At 33.2% G+C, this 26,725-nt stretch overlaps 2 protein-coding genes across 2 annotated transcripts; one reads left to right on the top strand and one right to left on the bottom strand.

Annotated features, from left to right (window-relative positions):
- The first annotated feature begins 984 nt into the window (after window positions 1-984).
- On the top strand, window positions 985-2,626 carry LOC136200590 (homeobox-leucine zipper protein HAT22-like). The gene is made up of 3 exons (XM_065990967.1): window positions 985-1,491; window positions 1,595-1,674; window positions 2,245-2,626. The coding sequence occupies exons 1-3, from the start codon at window positions 1,117-1,119 to the stop codon at window positions 2,507-2,509; spliced, it is 720 nt and encodes a 239-aa protein (XP_065847039.1). The 5' UTR covers window positions 985-1,116; the 3' UTR covers window positions 2,510-2,626.
- Window positions 2,627-15,559: 12,933 nt separating this feature from the next.
- On the bottom strand, window positions 15,560-20,125 carry LOC136200796 (homeobox protein knotted-1-like 1). Its single transcript, XM_065991251.1, has 5 exons — window positions 19,346-20,125; window positions 19,145-19,267; window positions 18,912-19,047; window positions 16,116-16,369; window positions 15,560-16,028 (listed from the first exon to the last, which is right to left on the bottom strand). Exons 1-5 carry the CDS (start codon window positions 19,760-19,762, stop codon window positions 15,825-15,827), a joined length of 1,134 nt encoding a protein of 377 aa, XP_065847323.1. The 5' UTR covers window positions 19,763-20,125; the 3' UTR covers window positions 15,560-15,824.
- Window positions 20,126-26,725: the final 6,600 nt, after the last annotated feature.

Below are 26,725 nucleotides of genomic sequence, written 5' to 3'. Positions count from 1 at the left end.
CAAAACCTGTTAGCTTTAACTAATAAATGAACAAAATGATTCACTGAACTTATGTTGTACACGCTTCAAATTTAGGAGACATTTATGTGCAGAATTATATTATAAAAATTATGATAAAAGCTATAGTGGGACTTTAACTTATGATTAAACTGGTTTATTGGTCTTAATTAAAATTTAAATGGTTGAAGAGTTGGTAAAGTTGAAAAGGGTAGATATTATTTGGGAGGAGGAGGAAAGGAAGTAGTGGGAGACATTTGGATGGTCTGCAATTAGCAGTACACTAAAAGCACATTGTTGATGGGTCTCCATCTAACACTTGCAAATCTTTTATTTTATTTTCATAATTAATCACCAAATTATCTTCTCCATCCAGACAACTGATTTGCCCATTTGACCAACTAATTCATTTCTTCACACATATGCTCTATAAAGTTATTCATCTCTAAATTATTACTCTTTTACTTAATCTACATACATACTAATTATGGGCAATTTAGCCCATAGAGATAACTTAACATATTAGAAATTAACTACTTATAACTTATCAAATTAGTTCAAAAGTGACAAGTGCCAATATATTATGAGTATGGCTTCATGACATGTGTCAGTAGTTTCTAATGCTGATCATATTAAAATGCTAAATTGAACCTTTATGTGCAAAATAAACTAGACCTTCCAACTTTCTTACAGATTAAATAATAATACATAAAAGAGTTGAATTGCAATAGATATAGTAAATGAGGTTTCAAATAGTTGTGGTGATAAAGTAGGAGAAATAGAAAAAGGAAGTATAGGAATAATTAATTAGTTCCCTTTATAATTTTGTGGTGTATTGTACACATAGCCAGTTTCCACGTAAGCTATATATATATATATATGGAATTGAATTAGAGAGGTGGAGAGAAGTTAATTATAGTTATAATAGTCAACCTATAAGGACAAAGTGAGAGGAAATTTGTTTATATAATTCCACAAACAAGATACTCATTTGATATATTCCATTAATAATAAAGTATTGACATTCTTTCCTCCTGAGGGAAAGACCTCAACCACTCTTTTTCTCCTCTCCTCTCAAATCAAAACAATTAGATGATCAGTTGAAATTATAGAAATAATATGGGTTTTGGGATTCCTGATGGAGTGTGCAACACAGGTCTTGGATTAGGGCTAAATAGGTGCCATGAAAAGAAAGAGTCGGATGATCATCATCATGAAAATGAAAAGAAGATGAAAGTTAGTTTGAAATATGATGATATGTTTCCATCTCTTACATTAGGACTTGCTCTTCCTATAGAGGAAGGAGATCCAATAAGTGCAGTTTGTTCATTTTCAAATTCAAGTGTCAAGAAAGAAAGAGAGTTTGAAGTAGAAGTTGAAACAAAGAGTGATGAAGATGATCAAGAAGGAAGTCCCAGGAAGAAACTCAGACTTACTAAACAACAATCGGTTATTTTGGAAGATAACTTCAAACAACACACTACTCTTAATCCTGTACATATATATACTGCTAATTATTTTTTTATTATTCTCTCTCTCGTCTCATCTGTGTATATATTCTTAATGAATGGGCATTTCTTTTCTTGAATTACCACAGAAGCAAAAGCAAGCCTTAGCTCAACAGCTCTGTCTCAGGCCACGTCAAGTTGAAGTTTGGTTTCAGAACAGAAGAGCCAGGTATATATCATTTTTTTGTTCATGTGATCATTTACCTTTTCTAAGGGACAAATTTTATTATGATCCCCCTAGTTTGATCATATCCATGGATTTCACGATAACCAATCATTTTCCAATATGGATTATGTATCTCATTTTCAATTATAGTTCTAACCACATAAATAATATAATTATACTTCTAATGCTTATAAGTTGGACAAATTTTACTTCTAATTACAATTATATATTATGGATTTATGAATATCGGTATCTCCACACCATATGTCAGTCATATTATCATTCATCACTAAAGAATAAAAAAATATATGTATTTATATAAAAAAAAAATAAGATTAAAAAATAAAAAATATATACGGTGACTACAAGTGTCTTTAATATGGTGTAGAATACAAGAATTTTTATTTTTATTTGGTGATTGATAATATCAAACATGAGTATGGTAGAAATAACGGGATTCATAAGGGTTTAAAGTGTTGTATTTATTAATGACTAAAAATGAATCAAGTTGTAAAGTTAGGGGGTAAAATGAATTAAGAGGTGAGGGGTTGTGATAATTGTTAAAATGGGCAGGACGAAGCTGAAGCAAACAGAGGTAGATTGTGAGGTGTTGAAGAAATGCTGCGAAACACTAACAGAAGAGAACAAGAGGCTCCAAAAGGAAGTAGAAGAGCTTAAATCAATGAAAGTGAAAGTGAAAGTGGGTGCACCACTCTATATGCACACTCTTTCCATATGTCCTTCTTGTGAGAGGATTGGCGGCGCCGATGCCTCTTCTGCAACGGTTGGACCACCAAAACCTCATTTGTTTAGTGCCTTTACTGCCGCTTGTCTATAACTATCCACTATTATTATTTGTGTGTCTTTTCACTAAACTAATTTTGTACAGCCTCCTCCTCTTTTCTTTTGTAAATTAACATTTTAACTATTAAGTGACTTCTGTTTAAAAACTTCATTACTTATTCTCTTTTAGAAGATTAAATTAGGATTATCATACGGTGTCAAAATGGTTAATATAATAATAGACTAAACGCAACTGCATTATTATGCTAATGAATTGATTAAGAGTTTCTCAACCATTTTAAGTACGTAAAGATGTACTATAGATATAGATGACATGACAAGCTCAACTAATAAATAAATAAATAAATAAAAGTATGGGCCGCCCAACTCAACAAGTTCATTTTGCTTTACAAATTACAACAAGCTTAGCTCACAATCCGAGTATTCCATTATATTGCTGGAAAGTTTTTATACTTAAATTCTCCTTTTCTTATTGACGCTTTTGCTGACATCACTCTTTTTTGTTTGAAGAAAAAAACCGCATATAAGAGGACCTCCCATAGAAGTTACTCTACGATTTCTCAAAATTAAAAATTAACATGTCATATTCAGATATAATATTTTAATTTCTAACTCATTCATATCAGTTTTGACAACTTTTTGTTAAAAAATATCATAATGACCTCACAAACATTACTTTATATATAATTTATTTTTCTCATAAATGTTGTCATAAAAATGGATCAATTGTACGCAACTAAATCAATGTTGTCATAAAATTTTGAGGTCCAGATTTCTGAACATGACTGGTTGACCGTGGAATATACCTGCTCTTTCTTCGGTTTGGTGTTTGATAAAAAAAATCCCTACAAAATTCTCCGAGAAAATTGCAAATGGATACTCGGATCCAATACGAGGCTGTTATGCTGGAATTCCGAATGGATGCTACCGATTGTAGCAGATAGAATGCATTTAAGCTGAACTGAGAGGGCAAAATATCGGAACAACACGGAGGATTACCATTATCAGGATGACTAGTATAATCTGCCATAATTAATATAGGAGGTTGCAGAGGCGATGAAAGAAATTAAAGGGAGTGGGGAGGTCGAAGATGTCTGTTTTTGGCGTCCATCATCAGATGGAAGATTCACTATGGCCCTTTTTTCTAAATGGCTGCTGAACGCCTATGCTTCGTCCCATCAGACTTATTTGGCAATCATTCATACCTCCATCTCACTCGTTGATTTTTTGGTGTGCTTTCATAGGTCAGATTCCCACACAAGACCTTCTCAAGGCCCAGGGACTGACATTAGTGTCATGTTGTTGTTTATGTATGGAAAATAAGGAGTCAATTGACCACGTAATGATAAACTGTAGTTTTGCATCTCAACTCTGGCAAGGTATTGCGGCACTGTTCAGGCGACAGGTTAACTGCACTAATAACATTCAGGACTTAGCTGCTTAGGTACTTCATATGAATTTTAGTCCTCAAATCCGGGAATCATGGATAAGTGCAGTGGTGCAAATGATTTGGGTTATCTGGAAAGTCCGTAATAACTACTTTTTCGATAATGTTACACCAAATATTCACGTCTCATTACGGATGCTTTGGACACAGATTAGACATTCAGACCTCTCGGGGAAAGGTACGATTTGGAATTCGATTGTGGAAAGGCACATCCTTCGCTAGCTTGCATTAAAGCCTCGGTTGCAGAAAGCACATCGTATTCTACCAGTTCGTTGGCAGTCACACACCCCCCCTCGCGGTTGGATGAAAGCCAACACCAACGCCTCGATAATGCCTTCTTCTGCGGGTTGTGGGGGAGTTTTCAAAAACCATATGGCTCATTTTATCATGGTGTTTGCATTCCCGTCCAAGTTCCCTCTCGCTCAGATGGAGGAGCTGCAAGCAGCCATGGAGGCGGTTTCACATGCTCACTCGCGGGGCTGGAGAAGGCTATGGTTAGAAAGTGATTCGACGTATGTGGTTACTATTATGAGATCCCGAACACGACTAGTCCTGTGGCAACTCAGGACTGCTTGGTTGAACTGCTAGCGCCACATGCAGATGATGAAGTTTACAGTTTCGCACACTTACCGTGAAAGGAACCATGTGGCAGACCGGCTCGCTAGCTACAGGCGAATTAGCTCGGGGAACTGTTGGTGGGATACACCGCCTGATTTTTGCCAATTATTGATTAAAGATATATAACGTCTAGGGTTGGGCCTCATTCCGGTTTACCTAATTTGCTTCATTTGTTTAACTTTTTAATGCTCGTTGTATTTCTTTTCTCTTCATTATTAATAATAATAGGTAAGAGGCTCCTCCATCTCTCTACACTTTCTTCTTTCCCTTTGCTTTTCTTCTCAAGTTCTCCGTCAACGTCACCGTCTCGATTCTTCCTTTCTGTTTAGGTTCCCTTAGAGGAGGAAGGAGGAAGTTTGTCTTCATTCTTCCTCCTCCCATTTATGTTTTAGTCTTTGTTTTTTAGCTTCAGATTTATCTTTTCTTTCTAGTTTGAAGTCTATATACTTTCTCGAATCTCTTTTCCGTCAGATCTACACCTGTTAGCTATACTTTTATCATTTATTCTTTTTTCGGTCTTAGCAAGAGCGGAAAAGGTTCATCTTGTCCGCAGATCTATAGATCTGCGTGGTTGCAAAAAAAGAAAGGACTCAGATTCGAATGTCCGGAAGAGACTAAATGATGAAGACTGGATTACAACTGTTTTTCAATGGGATTCGACTTACGAGGAGTATATGATTTCTATTTTGTTGTATTTGTACTTTTTATGGTTTTTATTTGCTCTTTGTAGTCTTTTTCTTGCTTTTTGTAGTCTATTTTTCCCTTTCTGGATCTTATACTAACTATTGCCTGTATGGGTGAGAAGTTTTATCGTGTTATATTTGTACTTTGTGATTCTATGGAATGAAATATGACATTTTTATCAAAAAAAAAATAAAATAATAATAATAATAATAATAATAGGTCAGGGATCAAGTTCATAGGGGGTTCCAACCTAGTTGGGATGTCCTACCTCTTTGCCCCCTCCTCACTTTTAATTAAAAAAAATCATTTTTTAATATTAAAAAAAAAGTTAAGCATCGTCGCTAGAAGTAGCAATCTTGCTTGGAACTCACCATCACTCCAATAGATGGCACTTTTCAAAAGTTGTCAAATCTATTGCCACATCACCAAGCATTCTTCCAAGCACCATCTATTTGAGATGTCTAAGAGTTAAAAAGAATATTTAACGTATTTATTTGATCATATTTAACCCATGTTCAAGAAATAGGATGAAATTAAGAAATGTATTTGACTTTTGTCAATTCGATCCATTGGAACTTTTTAACCATTTGGGCGGCACCAAATTAGAGCTAAATAAGTAATTTGATTAGTTTTTAGTTAGTTTTATACATTTTTAGGTAGTTCATTAAATTATATATTAGTTAGGGTTATCGTTTGTTAAAACGGCTGTAGACACTAGGGTCGGAGGACCTATGAAGATAACCTTTCGATAAATGATCCAAATCAATCAATTTAAACGAACAAAAATCGGTAAGAAAATAAACAAAAAACATCAATTAGATGGACCAGATGGCTCGGGTTGGACGGACCGGGTGACATCATAAACAAATAAATCATTTTTATCAATGTAAAAATATCTTCATAAATTAGATAGGTGCAAAATAAATTATAAACCACTTTTGGTTTGTTATTTTTTGACAACTTGAGGCTTAAATATATAACGGATAAATAATAGTTAGAAAAACTTGACATGTGTCAACATATTCTATGCCATGAGATCTTTCCAACAGTATATTATTAGTCTAAAATAGACAAGTGACGAATGAGAAATTGATGCTCAAAGTGGACCACTTGAAATTGGTGGAAAAAGAAAAAAGAACAAAAATAGGCTTTTCTCATCTCACATAGGAAAGAAATGAAAATGCTAGCTAGTTTATAAGCGTATTTCATTTACTAACTCCTAACCAATAACTAGATGAAAGGCTCTCTCATGCGCAAGGGAGTGCAGTCGAATAACCATTGGGTTAGGGGTGCACCTGCATGATGTGGACGATACGAATGCCGCACCAAAGTGAGACCATTTAGACCGGCCAATTTTATTCCTTTTTCCCTAAAATCCTAAATTTTATCCTAATCCGTTTCTAGAAATTCTTTTTCTTTTCTCCATTTTAATTTTATCTCAAAATAAATTGAAATCGTTTATTTTATTTTTATTTTTATTTTTTATCCTTTTCATAAAAACGCGGCCCCATCGGGGGTTGCTAAAATTCGTCACGAGTCCATGATGGACCCATGACAGACTGGACTCGGGCCACCCGAGCCCATCCCTTGCACTTGGCCCAGGCTAAGTTTAAGCTCAGCCGAGTGCAAATTAGGTTCGGAATATTGGGTACGATTCGAGAAGGCTAGCTCATTTGCAGAGAAATACTACTAGGCATCTGTTCTTACCGAGTATCTTGATTCCCAAATTGGTTGCTTTTGGCTCCACTCACATTGTTGTCCTCAACGGTATCATCCCCTCTGGTCTTCCGGACAAGGCTTGATATCTACAGTGAGGACTCTGCTGGGGAAGTAAAGAAAGCAACTATAACTTTGGAAAGATTATAAACATGTAACGATTCATTAATTTACGCAATTAATGGGCTTTGAACCGTAGAAATCTCTCTAGATCGGAGCAGATTTCTACCTTAATCAAATTGGTGTTTTATGTTTGATAAGCTGACTCAACGATCATATCATCCATAAATCCTAATTCTTTTAAGTGTTCAACAAAGTTTCCTTGTAATTATCTAAAATATCTACATTTTAATGAAAACACCAGAACCTTACTTCGAAGATAACATCAAAGTAACAACAGAAGAATATATTGAATAAAATAAATGTATTATTATAGAATTGTGAATCTTCACAAGTTAATAGAGAAGAATAAACATGGATATCATTTTAACTAATTTGAGTTCCGGGTTGTCAATCATTTCCTCAAACTTCGTAGGTTTGTCAGACCCTGGGGCGCTTCAGCCGTTAGTTCTGTTGAAACACCTTTCCACATGATTTTGATTTGACAAAATTATTTAAGTAATTGATAAAAAATATTCTAACACATTAAATTTAAATGCTTTGATTTATTTATACTAATGTGTTTATTCAATGTTGAGTTTATTTATTTATAAGACATTAAGATTTAAAGTCTAAAAGCCCATGAGTGAAAGTCAAGCCCAAGTCAACATAATCAAGACCTCACGGCCCAAGAAGACGAAACGAAGTCGTATCAAGCAAAACGACGACTCAGCATGAACAAGGATCGAGAAGCCTTCTAGCAAAAGCTTCAAGAGGAAGCTGCTGAGTTAAGCGACAAGCAGTCAGGACAGCGGCAGATAAGAACCAACTTCTAGACAAAGTATTTCTACTTTGGGTAAAGTTCAGAAGGCGCAGGAAGCTGTCTGGAAGACTTTGCCAAAAATGTCGAAACATTCTGTTTACCGGACGAAAAGCTGCCGAGCACTGCCGCGGACAGAAGATGCAAGAATCTCATTGGCCAACGACACTGTGCACGTACTGAGTGACAACGACAGGAAGCCGTTTCCCTCCAACGGTTATTTCGAAATTCGAAATTACTGGTGCCTCAAGTGTCACTATATAAAGGCCTCTCATTTGCTTCATTCGATGCAGATCTTCAACTAGTCAAAACGCTGACCAAATTTCTACACGAAGTTCTGTGAGAAAAGCAAAGCAAAAACCTTACACCAATTTCCATATTATTGTGTAAAAGTCTAGAGTGATTTCAATCATCTAAAGTGTCTTAGCAATTGTTGTTTAGGACAAACACTTTATAATTTCTAGAAGAATAGAAAGGAGAGGCTGAGTACTCGGTTATAGTACTCAGCGGTAGATATAGGAGTGAGTAGAGGTATAGAGGAAGGTACTCTTGTATACTCAGCTTCTATTGTAAAATGTTTCGTGCTCTACCTTTAAAGAGCTCAATAGAGAATTCAAAAAGCTCGGAACGAGTTCCGGGGACTGGACGTAGGTGGAGAGGCCGAACCAGGATAAGTCTGCTGAGTAATATCTTTCTAACCCCTTAAACTCCTTTACATATTGCTTGCTATAAAACTGACTAAGTAACGAAATCACGCTGAGTTAAGTCTACTAAGAAGCTGACTTCAGGAATAGACTCTAAGTGCTATTTCCTGACTCAAGGAAAGAAACAGACTTAGTCACAAGTTGACTAAGCTTGTGTCTTCAAACTACTTAGTCACGTTGTGTAAACCTTTTCATAAGAAAAGAAGTCAGCCTTAATGGATAAAATTTTAAATAGTTCCTATCCCCCCCCCTTTGGAACTAACTTGTCACGTTATAAGGGACCAACAAGTTCTTCTCGCTGAATCTTCAAAATAGAGATCGTCGGATCCACTACCAGAATATGAACTTGACTTCGAACAATTCTTAAATCTAAACTAATCGCTACTGTGTTTGTAATTAATCTAAGAACAACTTGTGTACAGTAAGTTTGCTTTTACATAAATGTAATCTAATATATGGTTCTCTTCTGAATCAGAATTTCAACATAATATCTGCTCTCTAAAACTATATCCACCAACTCTTTGAATTCTGAAATGAACTCTTTATTTATAGATGCTGGAGAGTTATGTTTGAAGGGTCGTGTCCGCTGTGAAGAGTCGTTTCTATCCACTCGAATAGAAGCATTTCTTGGAATTTTGTCATGTGAAAGTACTGCTACAAAGGTTGCTGGTCATACCGAGATTTTGGAATCTCAGTCGCGGCCTGGGGAGTAAAAATTTGCTCAAAACGAACTTGTATTTGGTGCCTGAATTTAGCGTGTCGCGATCGAGATGTGGGAAAATCTAGGTCGCGACACGGGCTTTGGTTCCCGGTCTTCGACGATTCCCATCTTCTCGTATCGGTCTTCTGAATTACTCGTACTTTTAGCTCGTAACTCTGATTTTTCTCTCGTTTTTTGTCCGTTTTAGCTCCTATTTGGATTTAACCAAATAATTAAATATCTTGCATCAAAGAAACATATATAGATGTAAAAGTACTCTTATTGAATATAATTAGCACGATTTCACAACAAAACTAACGTAATTATTAATGATATTTTGGGCTTATCATATGCAATAATGGGGACATGTATTATTTCTTTTCATAACCGGCCAATTTTATTCCTTTTTTCCTAGAATTTTCTTTCGTTCTTTTTTAGTCTAAAAGGAGAGTTTTTATTCATTCATTTTCATATGTTTCTATAGGTTTCTATTTTTCCTAGTTTTGCATTTTCTTTATGTCATACATTGCTAATTCACTAGGCAGCAACATTATTACGAATCTAATTAATGAATCAAGTAATATTAATTCAAATCGAGAAGATCCAAAGTTGAACCAAATTACAGAGAATTCGAAGAGTTCACAAAATCATGGTGTATCTTTAAATTCTTTCAGTCCTGGTGATAATCCAAGTTCACTTCTGCTGACTCAGCCATATAACAGTAAGAATTACTTTTCTTAGAGTCAATCAATAAAAAGATCTTTAATTGCAAAAGATAAGTTCTGTTTTATGGATGACATGTTGCCATTATCATATACTCTTGTAATCAATCAGCATGTGCAGTATATGTGTAATGTTAGGATCCTTGAGATCGACCGTCATGTGTCTCAATATAAGCATTCAATTCTACATAAAACTTTCATGGAACATCTCCTTCTTAAGAAAGGAATCCCCATGAGGTCAAAGACTCCTCATATTGGAGGACTTCTTCTTGGAACCAAACTCCTAAATAGAAGAATGAATCCTAATAGATAAAGGATTACTAGAAGACAGGGATCCGATCTAACCCTAAATATAGACATGTATAGCCACATCTTATGGTGCGTTAACTATTATCTCACAACTAGTCCATTCTCTTCAACCCTTCCTAAGCACTTGGCTGACTTAGGCATCATAGCAGGTTCACCGGACTCCAACCCCTCTCTAACCTTGGTTATGTTTTACAGGTTGATACATAAAAGACTCAGCAAGATATTCGAACAACCGATCAAGGTTCAGATACATGGTTATAATTGGTGCGGCGAACATGGATCATGATCAAAATGAGCGGTCAATCAAATCATTCAGATATGGTAGAATCAAGCCACATCCAGTCGAAAGTTCACCAGAATAATTGAGAAGAATCCAATCAGGAAGCTGAATTCCATCCAATCAATACCAATTACTAGTACACAAAGTCTCCCGAAGATTTGGGCAAAACTTGGTGGAGACGCAAAATGAGATGGACGATATTAAAGAAGGTCCAAAAGGAAGTATGAAACAGCCTCAATAATACGGTAGAGTCTAGCCGCTGGTCTATAAAAAGACCTAAAGAGCATTCTCAAAGCCTCTCCCCCACAAGAAGATATTCCTGATTGAGGACTCCTCCCAGGCGTAGAGAAAAGGAAAAAAGTCCCAAGAATAGAAGGAAAAATCATTCAAAAAAGCGAAGTATAAGCAAGCAATGATCTCCCTATAAACCTCTAATTCATCATAACAGGCATACAGACAATAATAAGTTGAATGAGGAGGATGAGGACAAACGTGCTAGTAAGAAAGAGATATATGAAATCCTTAAGAAATAAGCATTGGGTAGAACCATCATATACAACAGCCATTCATCTTTATCAAGCACGTGTACACCTTTATCTAAGGACATATAACGTCAATCCATGGTGTTTCGAACCCCTACTTTAAACCAATATGGAGGTAGTGGAGACCCAGTAAACCACATCAAAAACTTTAGACGGATCATGGAAGCCACTACAATGTTTTGTCATCTTTTCCCCATAACTCTAAATGAGTCAGCAACTTTTTCGTACAAGCAACTTATCCTTGAATCCTTCCATGGCTTCAATGAGATGGTTGAATCCTTTATTAACCACTTTGTAACTTCAATCCTGGAGGGAAACACAATGTAGGGGGAGCCATTGATGCCATGGCAAGCAGTTATCGAAGTCGGGCACTCTAGTAGAGCATTATTACCTCCCAACTCCAGGACTTTTAGGAGCTAATGATGAGGGCAAGAATATACATTCAAGGTTATGAGCACAAGCTGAACCAATTGCTTAAAAAAGATTCAGGGCCTAACAATGAAAAACCATCCAAAGATAAAGACAGAAGAGACATAAACCCGCCAAAGCCTCAGGTGCAACGAGATAAACCTCACCTACAATGCTCCCAGAAAAAAAGATGCTCTTCTGGGTAGAAGACAACAAAATGAGAATTGAATACCCACCTAAGCTTAAAAAGGGTCGAAGCAAGGGGAAATACTGCCACTTCCATAAAAGTGAGGCCCACAAATTAGAAAATTACAGATATATGAAGATGTGATTGAACAACGAAGATAGGATCACCACGATCTTGTATTATCATTGACATTCAACTACACCGATGAACGAGAGAAGAAATGATTGATCCATGAGCTAGATGTGTCGAATAGAGAGAGAGAGAGAGGCAGCACACTCAAAAGGAGAGGGATATTAGGTTAATTCCTTATTCTCTTTTTATAATAAGCTCTTAAGCTTATCCTTATATATATTTGGTAATTAAGGTGAACCCTAATCACTCTGATAAGTGCAAATTATACCATGATAATCATGGGATTTAGGACTAGTTTTAATACTTAAATTATCAAATCAATACCAAAAAATGCCTTATAATTTTCCTTATCCATGCAGGTTATTCTCTGGTGCATTTGCTTGCTCAATTGGAGTCAAAAGCAATCAAACTGGTGAAGGAAAGAGAGATCACGTGAACAGGCTTGGCAAGGAGAAATAAAAAGTTCCAATGCTGATTCAACTAAATTCTAAGTCAAAAAGTCTTTACATGCATCTTAAATGGATTATGGAAAAGAGTACATTGTCCTTTTGTAGGCAGACTTGTCTGCTTGTGCTAATTTGTCCTATTTTGCAAACTTGTCTTTTTCTGAAATAATTGTCTATTGTCCCAGACCGTTCTTACTAGCAGTAGACTATTCTCTGCTGATTTCATGTAATTTGTTTGGTACTTTGTTTTGTTATTTTGTGTTCCTATATATAGCTTCTTGTAGGAAACAAGGGGACACGAATCAATCTATCTTTCTATCTTTTATCTTTGTACTTGCACTCTATAGTGAGATCCTTTGTGATCTCGCCTTTTTATCTAGCTTTCCATTTATGTTATCTTCTTTCATTCTCTTTATTTCGATTATGAGCATGAGCGAGTATTCACTCAACGGAATGAAGCTTGCCTAAGGCTGGTTGATGCAAGTAGTTGTCCGCCCCTATTGCATGTAAAAATATCCATAAATGATTGTTAGGTTTGGTGCTTAATTCCTAATAGTTCTAGCCAGCCTATACTTTGGGTTAGACAACAGCAAACACAATCTAACACACATTAATCAAGGGTGGAGACACGATTAATTAATGTGCCAAGGGTTTTTAGCTTCACAATTAAAATGCTTTCTTGCTCTTAATGCATAAGAGTCTTTGTGAGCCCGCGTTTTAAACTAGTTTCCATGCTCTTAGAAGAATCTTTGGAACATGGGAGACCTGACCTTAGTGAGATAAGTGAAAGTCACCTTGGATCTATGTGCATGATATTGCTCAATAGGGAAAATATGCTTGTTCACCAGCTGTATGGTTGTGCTTCTTACCTGTTCTATTAAATTTCTGAATCAACCTTACTTTAATTGCATGCGTAGCTACTGTTTGGCATAAATTACCTCGTTGCTAGTCTTAGAAGTAGTTCCTCGGTCATTTCACCCTCACCTATAATTTCACGTGACTCATTGTTTTAAGAACCTTGTTGTTCTATAAAGAACTTCGTGATTTCTAGCATTCCTATCCTTGTGGGGACGATAATATACTTTCATTTTATTACTTGGGACCTGGTGCATTTGCTAGTGTCACTCCATTTTGGGGACAACACACTCCTTTTAAGAATCTGGTCCACTCCATTATGAACAGACCTTAATATTCGAACTATTATTATTATTATTATTATTATTTATTATTAGTATTATATATATATATATATATATATATATATATATATATATATATATATATTAAGCCACCAATACAACTCAAAAATTATTTTAATTGTGCTCAAATATACAAAAGTAATTTCTAACATTTTCAGTAGCAATATGTAATAAAAATCAATAATATATGATATCCTTAAAGAAGGGAAAAATAACGAGTTAGAAAAATTTAAATATCAGTCCCACTCATAGAGGTGCAAACCATCTGCGAAAGTGAATAGTCACTGCTGTCGGCGGTGGATACACTTACGAACCAAAAAAAGAAAAATTTAAATATCCAAAAATAGAATAATTAAAAAGAATTGTATTATTCTTGTGAAATTTATTTGGATTTGATTTTGGTTGTCATTGTATGTTGGAGTCCCTTCATAACGTTGAGACTTTTTGTTACACTGGATATACACATCTCCTACTTGTAAACTTTTTTGTAAAATATATATATATATATATATATATATATATATAGAAAAAATGATACTGAAAATGAATTTTAACAGCAAATCAATTTCAGCAAGAAGAGTATGATGGACTTAACTTACCTAAAGAAATTAGTGAACATAGGCTGAATTGGGCCTTCTTATACTTTACTATACACCAAAAATTACAGTAAGAAATCGAATTGCAACGTCAAAAGCATTATATTCTAAGTTGTATGTGGAATTTGCCTAGTTTTTTATGTTCTCAACATGGATTTAATTCCTTTCCCATCCCTACCAACGGCACATAACAAAGAATTAAGGCTCATTCACCCCCAAATTAAAATTTAATCAGTCTCTCAATTTGGCAATATTAGATAAATTAACCCAAATTTGTAAATACTAAACTGATTATATTTATTACCAATTTTAGAGCTTACTTAATACCTAAATTTCAATTTGAACGCTTGAGACGCTAAATTGAGCTTTAATTCAGATAACAAGTGAACATTTGAACATTTATTTCAGAAAGGCATCAAGCCCTGTAATTTGGCTTTCAACAAGCCCGTTTGTAGCATAAAAAAACCAATTGAATTGAAATGTTAAATGGATAGTTAAGGCTTCCAAATAATTTTTATTATTATTTTTGACACATATTCTTTTGTTTATCCTGCAATTGTTGACAGCAGTGAATAATCCACAAAGATGGTGGATTTCGACCACATATATGACTTAGAGTTCAATTCCACAATTTAGGAAATCCGTTATTCCAAACCAAAACCATGTCATAATGTAAACCTCATAACTGAAGTCATAGTATATATACCAACGGTGATTGCAAATCACTCCAACCATGGTCATACCATATTATAATTTCAATCATGAATTGAAAAATTAATGATTCAAATTTAATCGCTAAAATATTAGCATTTTATTGAATAATTAAATTTCAAATGTAAATTTTATAAATAAGGGTTGACTTCTATAAAATATCAAAGGTGGAGTGTTTTTTATCTTTTAAATTATTGGAAAAGTGCACTTGAATAATATGTAATATTATAATACTGACAAAATTTAATACTCTTTTTCTCTGCATTTTGATACAAAAGTAAATTTAAATATCATAATAGTGTCGAATATTTTGTGGAGAAGAGCTAATTTAGTCTCCGCTACAAAGCAGTACAATTATAGTTTAAACATTATCAAATGACATAAAAGATTTTACTTAGATATCAGATGATTATATCATTAACTCCAAAGTATTGTCTATTACTGTGGGAGTATAACGTGACGCTTAGGTGTGAAGAGTTTAACGACACAATTATTATGTCGATTTTTGTAATTCAATTGCTTTTCAATTGCCCGATTTGATGAAAGTTTAAGTTTGAATAGATTATATGGAGAACAAAACATATATTTTTAAACTTGAAAGATGTTTTTATATTAATGTAGGAGAAATTCTACTATACTTGGGACGACCAATTAAAAGAGTTTAATTATAGATGTTTATTTCACTTGACTTTTAATGGTCTGATGTGTTGCAGTTGTGATTGTGTAAAATCAATGAAATATAAATTATATTATAAAATTGCCGGAAAGAATACATGTATATAAACCGATATAAATTGAAAAGTTTCCGAGTATATACACTTAAAATAAAATGAACCACAATTCAAACATAATATAAATTGTCAAACTTACAAACCCTCTTCTATCTAAAAAGCAAATACTTGAAAATTCTGAGTGCAGACAACAAAACACATATAGCTAGAAAAAGATTATAATGGCATTTTCTTATACGAAAAAACAGTATCGTGGAGAGAGCAATCTGAATCTGAAGTGAAATAGTAATTAGTTGGTTCATGGAGCTAGACGATAGGGAGCATCTCCCATGTAATGAGCATCTATGTAGAGTGCTGCATTTTGTGGATGAAGACCATCCATTACCATGAATTGCATATCTTCAGATGGTTTCCAATGTCTTTTCCTTTGATTTATGAACCAATTATTTATTTGTTTCTGGTCCAATCCTGTTGATTCTGCTAATGCTACCTTCTCTGTCTCCTGTGTTTATTTATTTTTTTAATATTAATTCATATCAGTTAATTCATTAGTACGTATTATGCTAATATAAATTCATTACTAGTTTACCGATGGATATGGCCATTTGTAGTGTAACTCCCACCAGCTCAGTAGCTTCTGCCTTGCTTCTTTCGGCAGTTTTCCCTTCTTCTTCTTCTTTGAAAGTTCCTGTTTAAGACTGCTTAGATAACCACTATATTTCCTCAACAAGTGATTCTTCAATTCTCGGTCTTCCGCCCGTGGATCGATCTCCGGTACTTCTGTTTCTCCTCCACTGTTTTCCTGATCCTCTTCTGATGATCCAACTCCCTCTGACTTCTCATCTGTGCATTTTCCATTTCCAATTCCAAACATAAGCATTTGCATCCATATTGTCATATTTATATTGTACATTAGACTAATGTTCCAAATTCCTCAAAAAGATGCATAATCTGAATCCACCAAATAGACAAACAGACAAATTTCCAACACAATCTGTGCAATACGCTATTAAAAATAATCATTTAACGGATCCCTAACACAGTGTTTGCCCTAATCATACCCAAATCTTTAGGTAGTAGCAATCCCAAAATTTGTTCTTTTATTAAAAAAAAACGTATTTCCACTTCATATTTTAAGCAGAATGTATGAATATTTTCACAAAAATGACAACAAATCAAGTGTCTTTAATGCAAACACAAAGATGTGAGCACATAGAAAGGAAAGTAGATAAATAAAATATACAAAGAGAAAAAAATGATTGAAAAGAAAACAGATAGTTTCTTTAGATTATTATAATGAACCATGAAAATAACACTGATGACAGCTTTAAGCAATAATGAGGGCAGTAATTAATGGAAGCCAGGAGGTAAAAACTGGAGATTATAGAAGCAAAGTTAAAGCTCCTTTTTCTCATGTCTTTCAATAACACTGTGCAACACAAGTCAATGGAGAGATAAGGGACGCATGTTAATTAACAGTAACTCACCCTATGCCGCCATAGGGATCAAATCTACTGTGCAATAAATGGCTAAAACAGTACCAAGGTCCAACAGATTATATTGTGTAAAACTTATTATTGCAATTTAACTATATGGTTTCTTAATGCGATATCAAAGCCTTTTAAAGTGTTCCGATTCCGATGATGTCATTTGTCTGTGAAATTTCGCCAGATGTGAATGAATCATTTAAATCAAAAATTTAAACTGATCCAATACTCTTATATTAATTTCTAACAAGATTTCGGTGCAATTGGTTGATTGAAATATGAAAGATTTGTGTTAGAATAGAATTAGAAGGGAATCAATCCTGTCTATTGCAATATGAAAGTAGAGATTATGGTAATACTAGTATAATTTAAGATAATCACTGTTCATCTACATCAATCACAAATGAATAACATCATGGAATTTGTGTTGCTTTATGTTTGTGGCTGGCTATTATATAATTAATTTACAGCTTTACACTATCGTCATTCCTAACAAAGATTCCAATCATCCAGAAAATAATTACCAAAGTAAACCATATCAGAAATGCAAAAGGCACCCTCCATTCTCATTCATTCTAGCACCAAAGATTTTCAATAATTAAAACAGCAGTATCCAAACAAAGCTACTCAAATTTCAATATATACATCAAATTGACTCGACATACATTGTATTAAGACTGTCAATTTCTTAAACAATAATACAATTGATATGACCAATCCATTTTGACACCACACTTGGACACGATTGTCATTTGTATCATATATATTGACACTCCTAAATTATTATACACAGATAAAAAAAAAAAAAATAGAACTTAGTGGCCTTATTTTCATGAATTTAGCATATATTGGATGTACTTGTGTGAGCAAAAAGCATGAAGAGAGTATCATCGTACTTGACCAAAAAAACTCATGATTAAAAATATAGAGATATAAGAAACATATCCATATTTAAGCTGTTGCCATTTTGGGTCCTCAACAATTAAGTTGATTAGCATAAAATAATGTCACTTGTAAATGTTTTTTTAAAACCAATGATCTCAGATGAATTGGTATTTAAACAGACCTTTCTCTAAAACCAAGTTAAGTTATCGAAATCCATAGACGTACATGAAAAACGACACACACTCTCCTCCTCCCCTTCTGCTTGTGTTTACGAATCAATGTTTACACGACCGAAAAAGATGTAAAAAAAAACAAAGCAATTAGCAGACTAATCGGTTTTTTAAAAGAAGAAGACAAAAATGCATAAAGAAGTAAACTTAATCTCTGTATATCTCTGACAAAGCCGTACAGGCTACATGGGGTAGCACTGATTCGAACAGCATCCTAGGTTTTTCAATTTTTTTTTTTTATAATTTAAGATGAAATTAAATTAAATTACAAGTTGGGGAAGTGTAATTCCATCCATCTCGAGGTCAGCATAGTATATGAATGAATATCCCTCAAACGTAGCTACAGAATCAAGATTTATTCCAAACACTAGTAGTAAAATACTAAAAGCCACCTAGATTTTAGTAACAATAACCCTAAAAACTATGATTTTGTCCCATTATACAGAAAAGAGAAATTATATGCTACTCACTCAACTTGTACTGCTTTCATTTAGATTATAGTATAAACCGTGATTAGGGTTTGGTAATCCAGTGGCTAAATTTGGTAATCATTGAGGGTCAAAGTAAATGTTAAGGACAGTTGGACTGACTATCAGTTTGTGCACTGTAGCAGTCAGGTCAGGTCATCTCTGCAAAAAAATCTCAACCTATTGGATTATTGTGTTCCTTTCCATACTTGACAACGCAAAGGTTAAGCTCTCACTAAATTCCTTCCTCATTTTCTCCTTTTTTATCAATGTTTTTCTTAGATTTCAATTTGGAGAAAATTAAATGAAAATTTACCAGAGTTGAAGATCCTAAGGGGACCATTGCAGATCATATTAAGTTGAGTTTCGATTCTTCGCATGAAATCCATGGCTTCTTGAATGGGTCTTGCAAGTTCCTCCCGGTACTTCATCAGCATGTCACAGTAGGCTTCCTGTGAAACCCACAATAATACTCTTTACTAATTTAATCATTTTGAAACCATTTCTTGAACTTGAGGAAGAACAGTATATAGGTGTTATTAATATCACCATGAACTGATCTAACTCTGGGTCTTTTGAATTATCTCTCGAATTGAGTGAAGATCGTTGTTTGGATTCGAACTCCTGCCTAGCAGCTGCAAGCCGAGCTACTATTTCAGGAGGAGCTCCAACCTGTAAAAGAGAGTATAATCGAATTTAAGCAGGAAAGGAAAGGGTTCATTGTCTGAGTTTGTTATTGTTCTTACTTACCTTTTGACAGTCCATGTAGGCTTCCAAAAGATTAGAGTACTGAGGATGAGCTATGATTTTGGCTTTGATAGCTTCAACTTCGTTGGAGCTATCATTCTCATGTTGATGTTGGTGCTGGTGATGATGATGGTGATTAAGTCCTTGCTGATCTCTCATTAAAGGATAATGAAATTTTTGAGAGGTTGTGGCTTCAGTTTTGACAATAGGATGATGAGGTTCAGATTGGAAACATTGATCATTTGATTGAAGATGAAAGTGAGTTAAACCCATATGCTGCTGATTACTCATGTTTAAACCACTACTTGTTCTCCCATATGGAGACGATGAATTAGGCGCACCAACTACTGATGATGATGAACTATACAAGAAATTCCCCCTTGCTGTTGTGTTCCCATTCATTTGATTGTAATCCTCCATCTCTCTCTCTCTCTCTCTCTCTCTCAACTAAAACCCTAAAAAAATAAAAATGAAAAAATGAAAAGAAGCACAAACCCTAGACGAGTTTCAAGTTCAGGCTCATCTATGAAATGAAACCCCTGAATTTGTTTTAGTTAGAGATCATAACTTGGTGGAATTGGGAGAAGTGAAGTTGCACCAAGGATTTGACATATTAGAAGAAAAGAACAAAAGGAATAGCAAAAAATATGGAGGAACAAGGATCTGAAATGGTGGTGTAGAAGAGAAGAGAAGAGAAGAAGAAGATTAGAATGTAGGAAAGCCAGAACCAGTAGAGGGCTGCGTTGCTTTGCTTTGTTGGATGACAAGACTTTCTTTGCTCATAGATAAAAAGAATTATTTGAAAATTACAAAAACCCAAACAACCCCAAAAGATAAGGCAACTACCATTCTTCATTTTTTATTTTTTATTTTTATTTTTATAAGCTCCTCCAATATCAATTTTACTCCAACATACCATGCAACCTTAATAAGTTTGTAGAATTTACTTATTAATCGTTAGATCTAAATTTATTAAATATAAGCGTCAGAATATTTTAAATTTCCACCTTAAAATTCTAATAAATCTAAATCTAATAGTAAATGAGCAAATTCTACATGTTCATTAAGGTGCATGTGATCAAAACTGAATTTTACTAATAACTGTAATTATACTTGATGTATTTAGAATGTTATTAGTCATTAATAACAAATCAAAAACACTGAGTATATATGTAGAAAATTTTTTATAAAAAATTATAAAATTATCATGTGTAAATCTTGTACGGAGTACAAAATAATTTTTTTAACTCATTAAAAAAATAATATAAGTGACAACATTAAGCACCAATAGAGTATTGCAGATAACGAAATTTATGGTTTCGTAGTATTATGTTAATAATAATTAAAATTAGTTTAAAACGTTGGGATAAAATTGACTCAATTTACTAAGGGTGTAGCTACAATGTATTCAATGGGATAAATTGACCCACTTAAATATGAATTTTAAAAAAGAAATTATATATATATATAAATAAAGGCTTAATACATCACCTGCTTCTTAAACTTGCTTATTTTGTATTACCAGTTCCCTAATCTTATCTATAAAAGTAGATTAGCTACCTGAAATTTGTAACTATCTCCCCAACCTTTTTATTTTGTAACAACTAAATACAAAAACTATAATACTAACTCTCGGTCATCATCCATTCAATCTCTTAAACATGCAACACTAACTCTTATAATAGGTTGAAAGGTAGGAGAAGCGAAAAAATTACCTCTCAAATAGATGAAAACGTATTTTTAGAATTTAGGTTTAATAAATTTTTATATTTAATTGTTACAGAATAACCAAGTTCAGGTAGTTAATCTATTTTTATAGACAAGTTTAGAGAGTTGGTGATATAAAATAAACAAGTTTAGAAAGCTGGTAAGATACTTATAAAGTTCAATGAGTCAATCTACTATTTTGGACAAATTCAGGGACCTGGTGATGGATTAGACCTTTAAAAAATTATAGTATATCATTTTGGTTATGTTCATAGACTTCATAGATTTTATAGAATTTTGACTTCATTAATTTTTTTCATATATATATATAAATAAATATTTACAAAATTGAAATATTTACATTCACTAAATTAAACTTTGCAACTTGCAAAACTTGTGGTAAAATTGATTAATTTGTATATAATTAAATGGAGCTAGAAATAATATAATATTAAAATATTTTTATAATTTGTTTTTTTCTTTTATTGGGTTATTATTATTATTATTATTATTATTATTATTATTATTATCCCTCTCTCTAACGGAGTTGCTAAATCTTCACTCAAATTTAGCAGTGTTTTAAAGCATCTCAAATAGAGAGTGTTTAAAAAAGTATCAGCTGATGTGACATTGGATTTGGTAATTCTTTGAAGGGTGACTTTTATTAGAGTGATAGTGAGTGCTAAAAAGATTGTAAATTTTTTGGATTATTGATGCATTTTTTTTATGACTTTCTTTTTTATTTCATTATTGGTTGAAATATTTATAATTAAAACAAATTATATATTAAATAATGATTTATGGAATCATTGTAGTAACTTTTAAAATTGTTTACTATTAGATTATTTTTAAATAAAAGTTGTCAATAGTAATATAAATTATTAAATTAATAAAATATTATATTTTAGTATGATGTGATAAGTTTTGAAGCTGTTTAAAGCAACATATAGACATCCTATTATGGATGTTGCAGTTTCATTCTACTATTCCTTTACTGAGAAATTTTAGGGTATTTCTGGAGTAATACTCCTTGCCAATCAATCCATAACACATGTATATATATTTCTCTTTCCACCAATCATACCCATGTAATGAGATTCAAACACGATTTTAATTGGCCGGAAGTATTACTCCCGGAGTACTGTAAAATTTCTCTCTTTTACTGGTTGTACAAGAGAAAAGGAGGAAGGGTACGTTTGGTGTTTAATTATTAGCCATTGATGGATGTCCAGATGTTTACTATAGGATTTGCCATTTACCTAATCAACGGCTATTTATAGCATTGAAAAGTGACGTTTTCAATATATTTATTTCCCATTTTAAACATTATGATAATATTATCTTATGTGCCCCTTCTTTAATGCTACTAAATTATGCAAGGATTTAACTCCAACTTCAAACTTTCATATCTCACACCAATCTATTAAAATATCCTTCAAATCTGTTTACCTATTTAGAGCTCAGTGAACTCTCTAAAAATAATATAAATAATTGACTCTTAGTGATTTAACAGTGACTAAGATATATGATCTCCAACAATGCTCCTCATATTCACTCCTTATTTATTATTTTATTATTAAAATTATTTTTTATTGTTACATTACCAATAGTGTGAGGAGAGAGACACATCAATAATAAATTATTAATAAAAAAATGAAGTTAGGAGGCACTAAGAGGTGGAGAGAGGCTCTCTATTAATAGAGGGGATAAAGAGGCTCTTAGTGATTTGAGGAGCCACTAAAAGGCTGTTGGAGATGAATTTTCATTATCTCTCCTCAAATTTTAACTTAAGAGCCAACTTAAGAGGCTGTTGGAGATGCTCTTAGTTACTACAATATTAAAAGATTCAACGGGAAAATGACTTTACTTAACTTTTTTAATTTCAATAAAGGGAAACTTACAAAATTATGTCAAATTGGAGGTCTATTTACATATTTAACATATTTACTCAATCTACTATTTTTGTATGACTTTCTCAAAATGCCCTTAATATATATATATATATATATATATATATATATATATATATATATAACACTTAGAATTCTTTTAGCTTTTCTTCTTTTTCCATCCCGTCTAACTTCGCAGATTTTGCAATATGCAGAGTCTACGAAGATAATGTTTAGTTCAGTAGATGGTTTTAATTCAAAGATTTTGTAATATGCGTAGTCTGCGAAAATAAAACACGCGTTTTTAAGCATTTCTATCTTCACATATTGCGAAATCTGTGAAATAGTATATAACAAAAAAAAGTATAATAATAACAAGGGATTCTAACATTAAAATCATAACATTATCAAAATTTACAACAAGATTGCCACAATAAAATCCTAACAAATCATTTCAAAGTCAACTTGACCAATCTTGATGGGAATTTCTCCATGTATAAGAAGAGAATCCAGGAAAGTCATATCCCCTGCATTCCAGTACACCGACTTTCTAAAAGGGATGTTATGTATTCAACCACCTTTAGAAAAATTTAATCGTGTTAAGAAGAAAAAGGACGATTTGTCTTCACGAAAAAAGGATTTCGCGAAGTCTGCAAAGAGAAATGTGCAAGATAGATGACGATTTTACTTCGCGAAAAGTGAATCTCGCGAAGTCTGTAAGGAGAAATGTGACGATTTTACTTCGCGAAAACAGATTACGCGAAGTCTGTGAAGGTAAAAATTATGAACATTTCTCTTTGCGGACTTCGCGTAATCCATTTTCGCGAAGTAAAATCGTCTGGTTCAGGCTCTTTCTACTCGTAGACCTTCACGAAAAACCAAATTAAGCAAAGTGAATTTTTGGACAAAAAACGAAGAGAAAACAGTAGATACTTACATTTTTTCCGTCTTTCACCATTAAAATCGTCAATAACCATATGATAAACAATGAAAATAACGTAAAATAACGATTTCTTCGATCCGCGCAAGAAGAAAGAAACCAAGAGACGAGCAGCAACAGGAAGATAAAGAACCATGACTTAGTTTTCTAGCAATAGGAAGATGAAGAATCAAGAGATGAAGAGAATAAGAAGAGAAAGACATGGTGATGAAGACAAATGGTGCATATCTCACAATATAAAGGAAGAGAGGAAGATCAAAGGTCTAGGAATCTCCTGGGAAGAGAAACTGTCGTGCGCCAAGGAAGAGAAAGGGGAAGGGGGAAGATGAAAGGTTGGGGTATTTTGGGAAAGTCACATAAAAATAGTTTAGATATGTAGTAGGTTGAGTAAATGGGTTAAATATGCCAAACGTGAGCAGATCACTAATCTTGGACACATTATTAACTAGTTTGTACAAGTAAGATGAGTTAACAGATTATTGCCTTATAATTAATATATCCATTAGATATAACGTTTGGAGACTAAGGCATACTCCAACGAATGGAAGGTATATTATAAGCTACAATAGGTTAATGATGTGTTCCAAATAGGAGTGATATGTATGAGGCTCATGAGTCAATGACCCACTCAGTGGGATTTACATCATATTGGCATGTTATCATGCTTGAGAAATGCTGATCAATTTACTCACCACTCTTCCAACCTTTATATTGTTGTTGTTGCAATTTTGGCATCAATTACATCATCTGTTCTAGTTGTTGTAGGTTGAAGATAAGCCTCATTGTATCTCATGAACTGCTACTTTGAGCAGCATCAACAAGTTTCGGTGTATAATTTGGGGTAATAGGATTGATAGGAGAGGAATAAGTTTAAAGTGTAGTTTTGTGATGAGTGTCGAATTCACCAAAAATAAAATACCTACTCTTGGAATCCAAAAACTGTGGTAAATATGGAGTAGGGTCGAATCCACATAGACTGGTAGAATTATAACTTTTCGGAATTAACAATTAAAAGTAAAAAGGGGGTTTTTTGGTTTGTAGAATGAAATAAATAGAAAATAACAAATAATAATAAAATAGGAGAAACAATTAATTAAATAGTTGAGAAATATATATGAGAAAGATTCCAGCTAGAGGTTAGGTTTGAGTCTTGAATTGAACAATTGATCATCGATCATAGAAAATATAAATTTCAACCCTTCAAATAAATTAGCTATGGTTATTAAAAAGCATTAACAACCTATCTCTTCTTACCGATTGGACAATTAAGAAAAGTTCATTAATTTTCCCTAATCAATTAAACAGTTCCAAACAAGCTTCATAATTTAATTTGATTGAAAGCATTAAAGTATGAAAGAGATACCAATTCTACTCAATAATCACTAAAGCATGATTATTTAAAGCATATCAATTACATTCACAACATAGGTTAAAAGCTTGTCCACAATTAACTATGTTATTTGCTACTTGCATTAGATGAATTAAACGATTACGTATTTAAACATCTAATTAGCGAAATGATTACAAGTAAATAATCAAATCAAGGATTCAATTAAATCATGCAATACGAACAAGAATAGAATAGAAATCGATTACTTGAAATAGATGAAAAAGATAAAGTACAGAATGATCTCCCAATTGATTGTTCAAGACCTAAAAACCTCTAGCTAGAAATTGGAAATCAGTTCATATTGGAGGAAGAAGAAGCCATGGAAGAATGATGAAACATGAAGAGCCTTTGATATTTTTTATTGTTATCTCTGTGTGTCTTCTTTGTGTGTGTGTTCTTCCTCCTCAAATGTGGTTCTGATTGTCTTTTCTTATAGCTTTCACAATTGTACCTCTTGGCTTTCAGGAGAGAGAAAAACTGACTCTTATTAATTCCTTATAAAAATGTTAAGAGAAACTTTCCTTTAAAATTAAACTCTAAAAGAAACTCACTTTTAGAATTAAACTCTAAAAGAAACTCAGTTTTAGGATTAAACTCTAATTAGAACTATTTAAGAAAATCCTAATAGAGTTAAAATCTCATAAATATTATATATGTTAAGAATCTCATAACATAAGTCATCAATTCTCCATTAAATGCTCATTGATCCACAAGCATAAGTTAGGACAGATCATCATTTGAAACTCCTTTTCAGCACATGACTTGACAAGTTTCTTCAAATTCTTTTTTAACTCCATAGAATCACCATTTTAACCATCAATTTGAAATTGAGTCTCAAAAATACCTACAAAACAGAAAACAAGATAAATATGGACTTATCATTTTGGACATGTCCTTGTTCTTGAAGTGCCACTTGGGGTAACCAACCAAAGTGTAACATTGATCTCCAACGTGTGCTTTCCATCCACATGCAAATTTTATAGCTTGTCATTATGAGTCCTGATATACATGAGAAACAGTTCATATTCAAATCTGGTGCATGTGAGAACTTCTCTTCGAGACTATCCTTCCTCTAAAATAGTTGAAGCGGATTCTACTAGCGGAAGAGGTGTTAGCATTAAAAGATGACTCCTTTGATTGTTATATGTATCATTCAAACCATTTAAGAACTGAATTTTTTTGGCTTCATCTCTTTAAAGGTCAATAGCAGCAAGTAAAGCTTTAACTTTAGTGTTATGATCATTCATGACATGCAACAAATTCAAAGTATCGAACTCTTTCCCTAGTGACTTGGTAGCATTATAGTAAGCATCAATACTCATTTGATGATGTTTTTCTTCAAAAAGTTATTTGTTTAATTTATACTTCCTCGGTCCATTTATAAAAGAAAACCTTTTTTTTAGATTTTACCATATTTCCTTAGCAGATGTCATATACATCACATATTTCTTAATATT

The sequence above is a fragment of the Euphorbia lathyris genome, chromosome 7 (genome assembly GCF_963576675.1).
Source record: "Euphorbia lathyris chromosome 7, ddEupLath1.1, whole genome shotgun sequence".
NCBI classification, from domain to species: Eukaryota; Viridiplantae; Streptophyta; class Magnoliopsida; order Malpighiales; family Euphorbiaceae; genus Euphorbia; species Euphorbia lathyris.
The sequence above is the reverse complement of the archived record's forward strand: the minus strand, read 5'-3'. Positions and strand labels throughout refer to the sequence as shown.

Coding starts and splice junctions, on each gene's coding strand:
- LOC136200590 (XM_065990967.1), top strand. CDS start 1,117: ATGGGTTTTGGGATTCCTGATGGAGTGTGCAACACAGGTCTTGGATTA. Junction 1,492..1,594: donor AACACACTACTCTTAATCCT/GTACATATATAT, acceptor GAATTACCACAG/AAGCAAAAGCAAGCCTTAGC. Junction 1,675..2,244: donor TTTCAGAACAGAAGAGCCAG/GTATATATCATT, acceptor TAAAATGGGCAG/GACGAAGCTGAAGCAAACAG.
- LOC136200796 (XM_065991251.1), bottom strand. CDS start 19,762: ATGGAGGATTACAATCAAATGAATGGGAACACAACAGCAAGGGGGAAT. Junction 19,268..19,345: donor CCTACATGGACTGTCAAAAG/GTAAGTAAGAAC, acceptor TCTCTTTTACAG/GTTGGAGCTCCTCCTGAAAT. Junction 19,048..19,144: donor CAGAGTTAGATCAGTTCATG/GTGATATTAATA, acceptor TGGGTTTCACAG/GAAGCCTACTGTGACATGCT.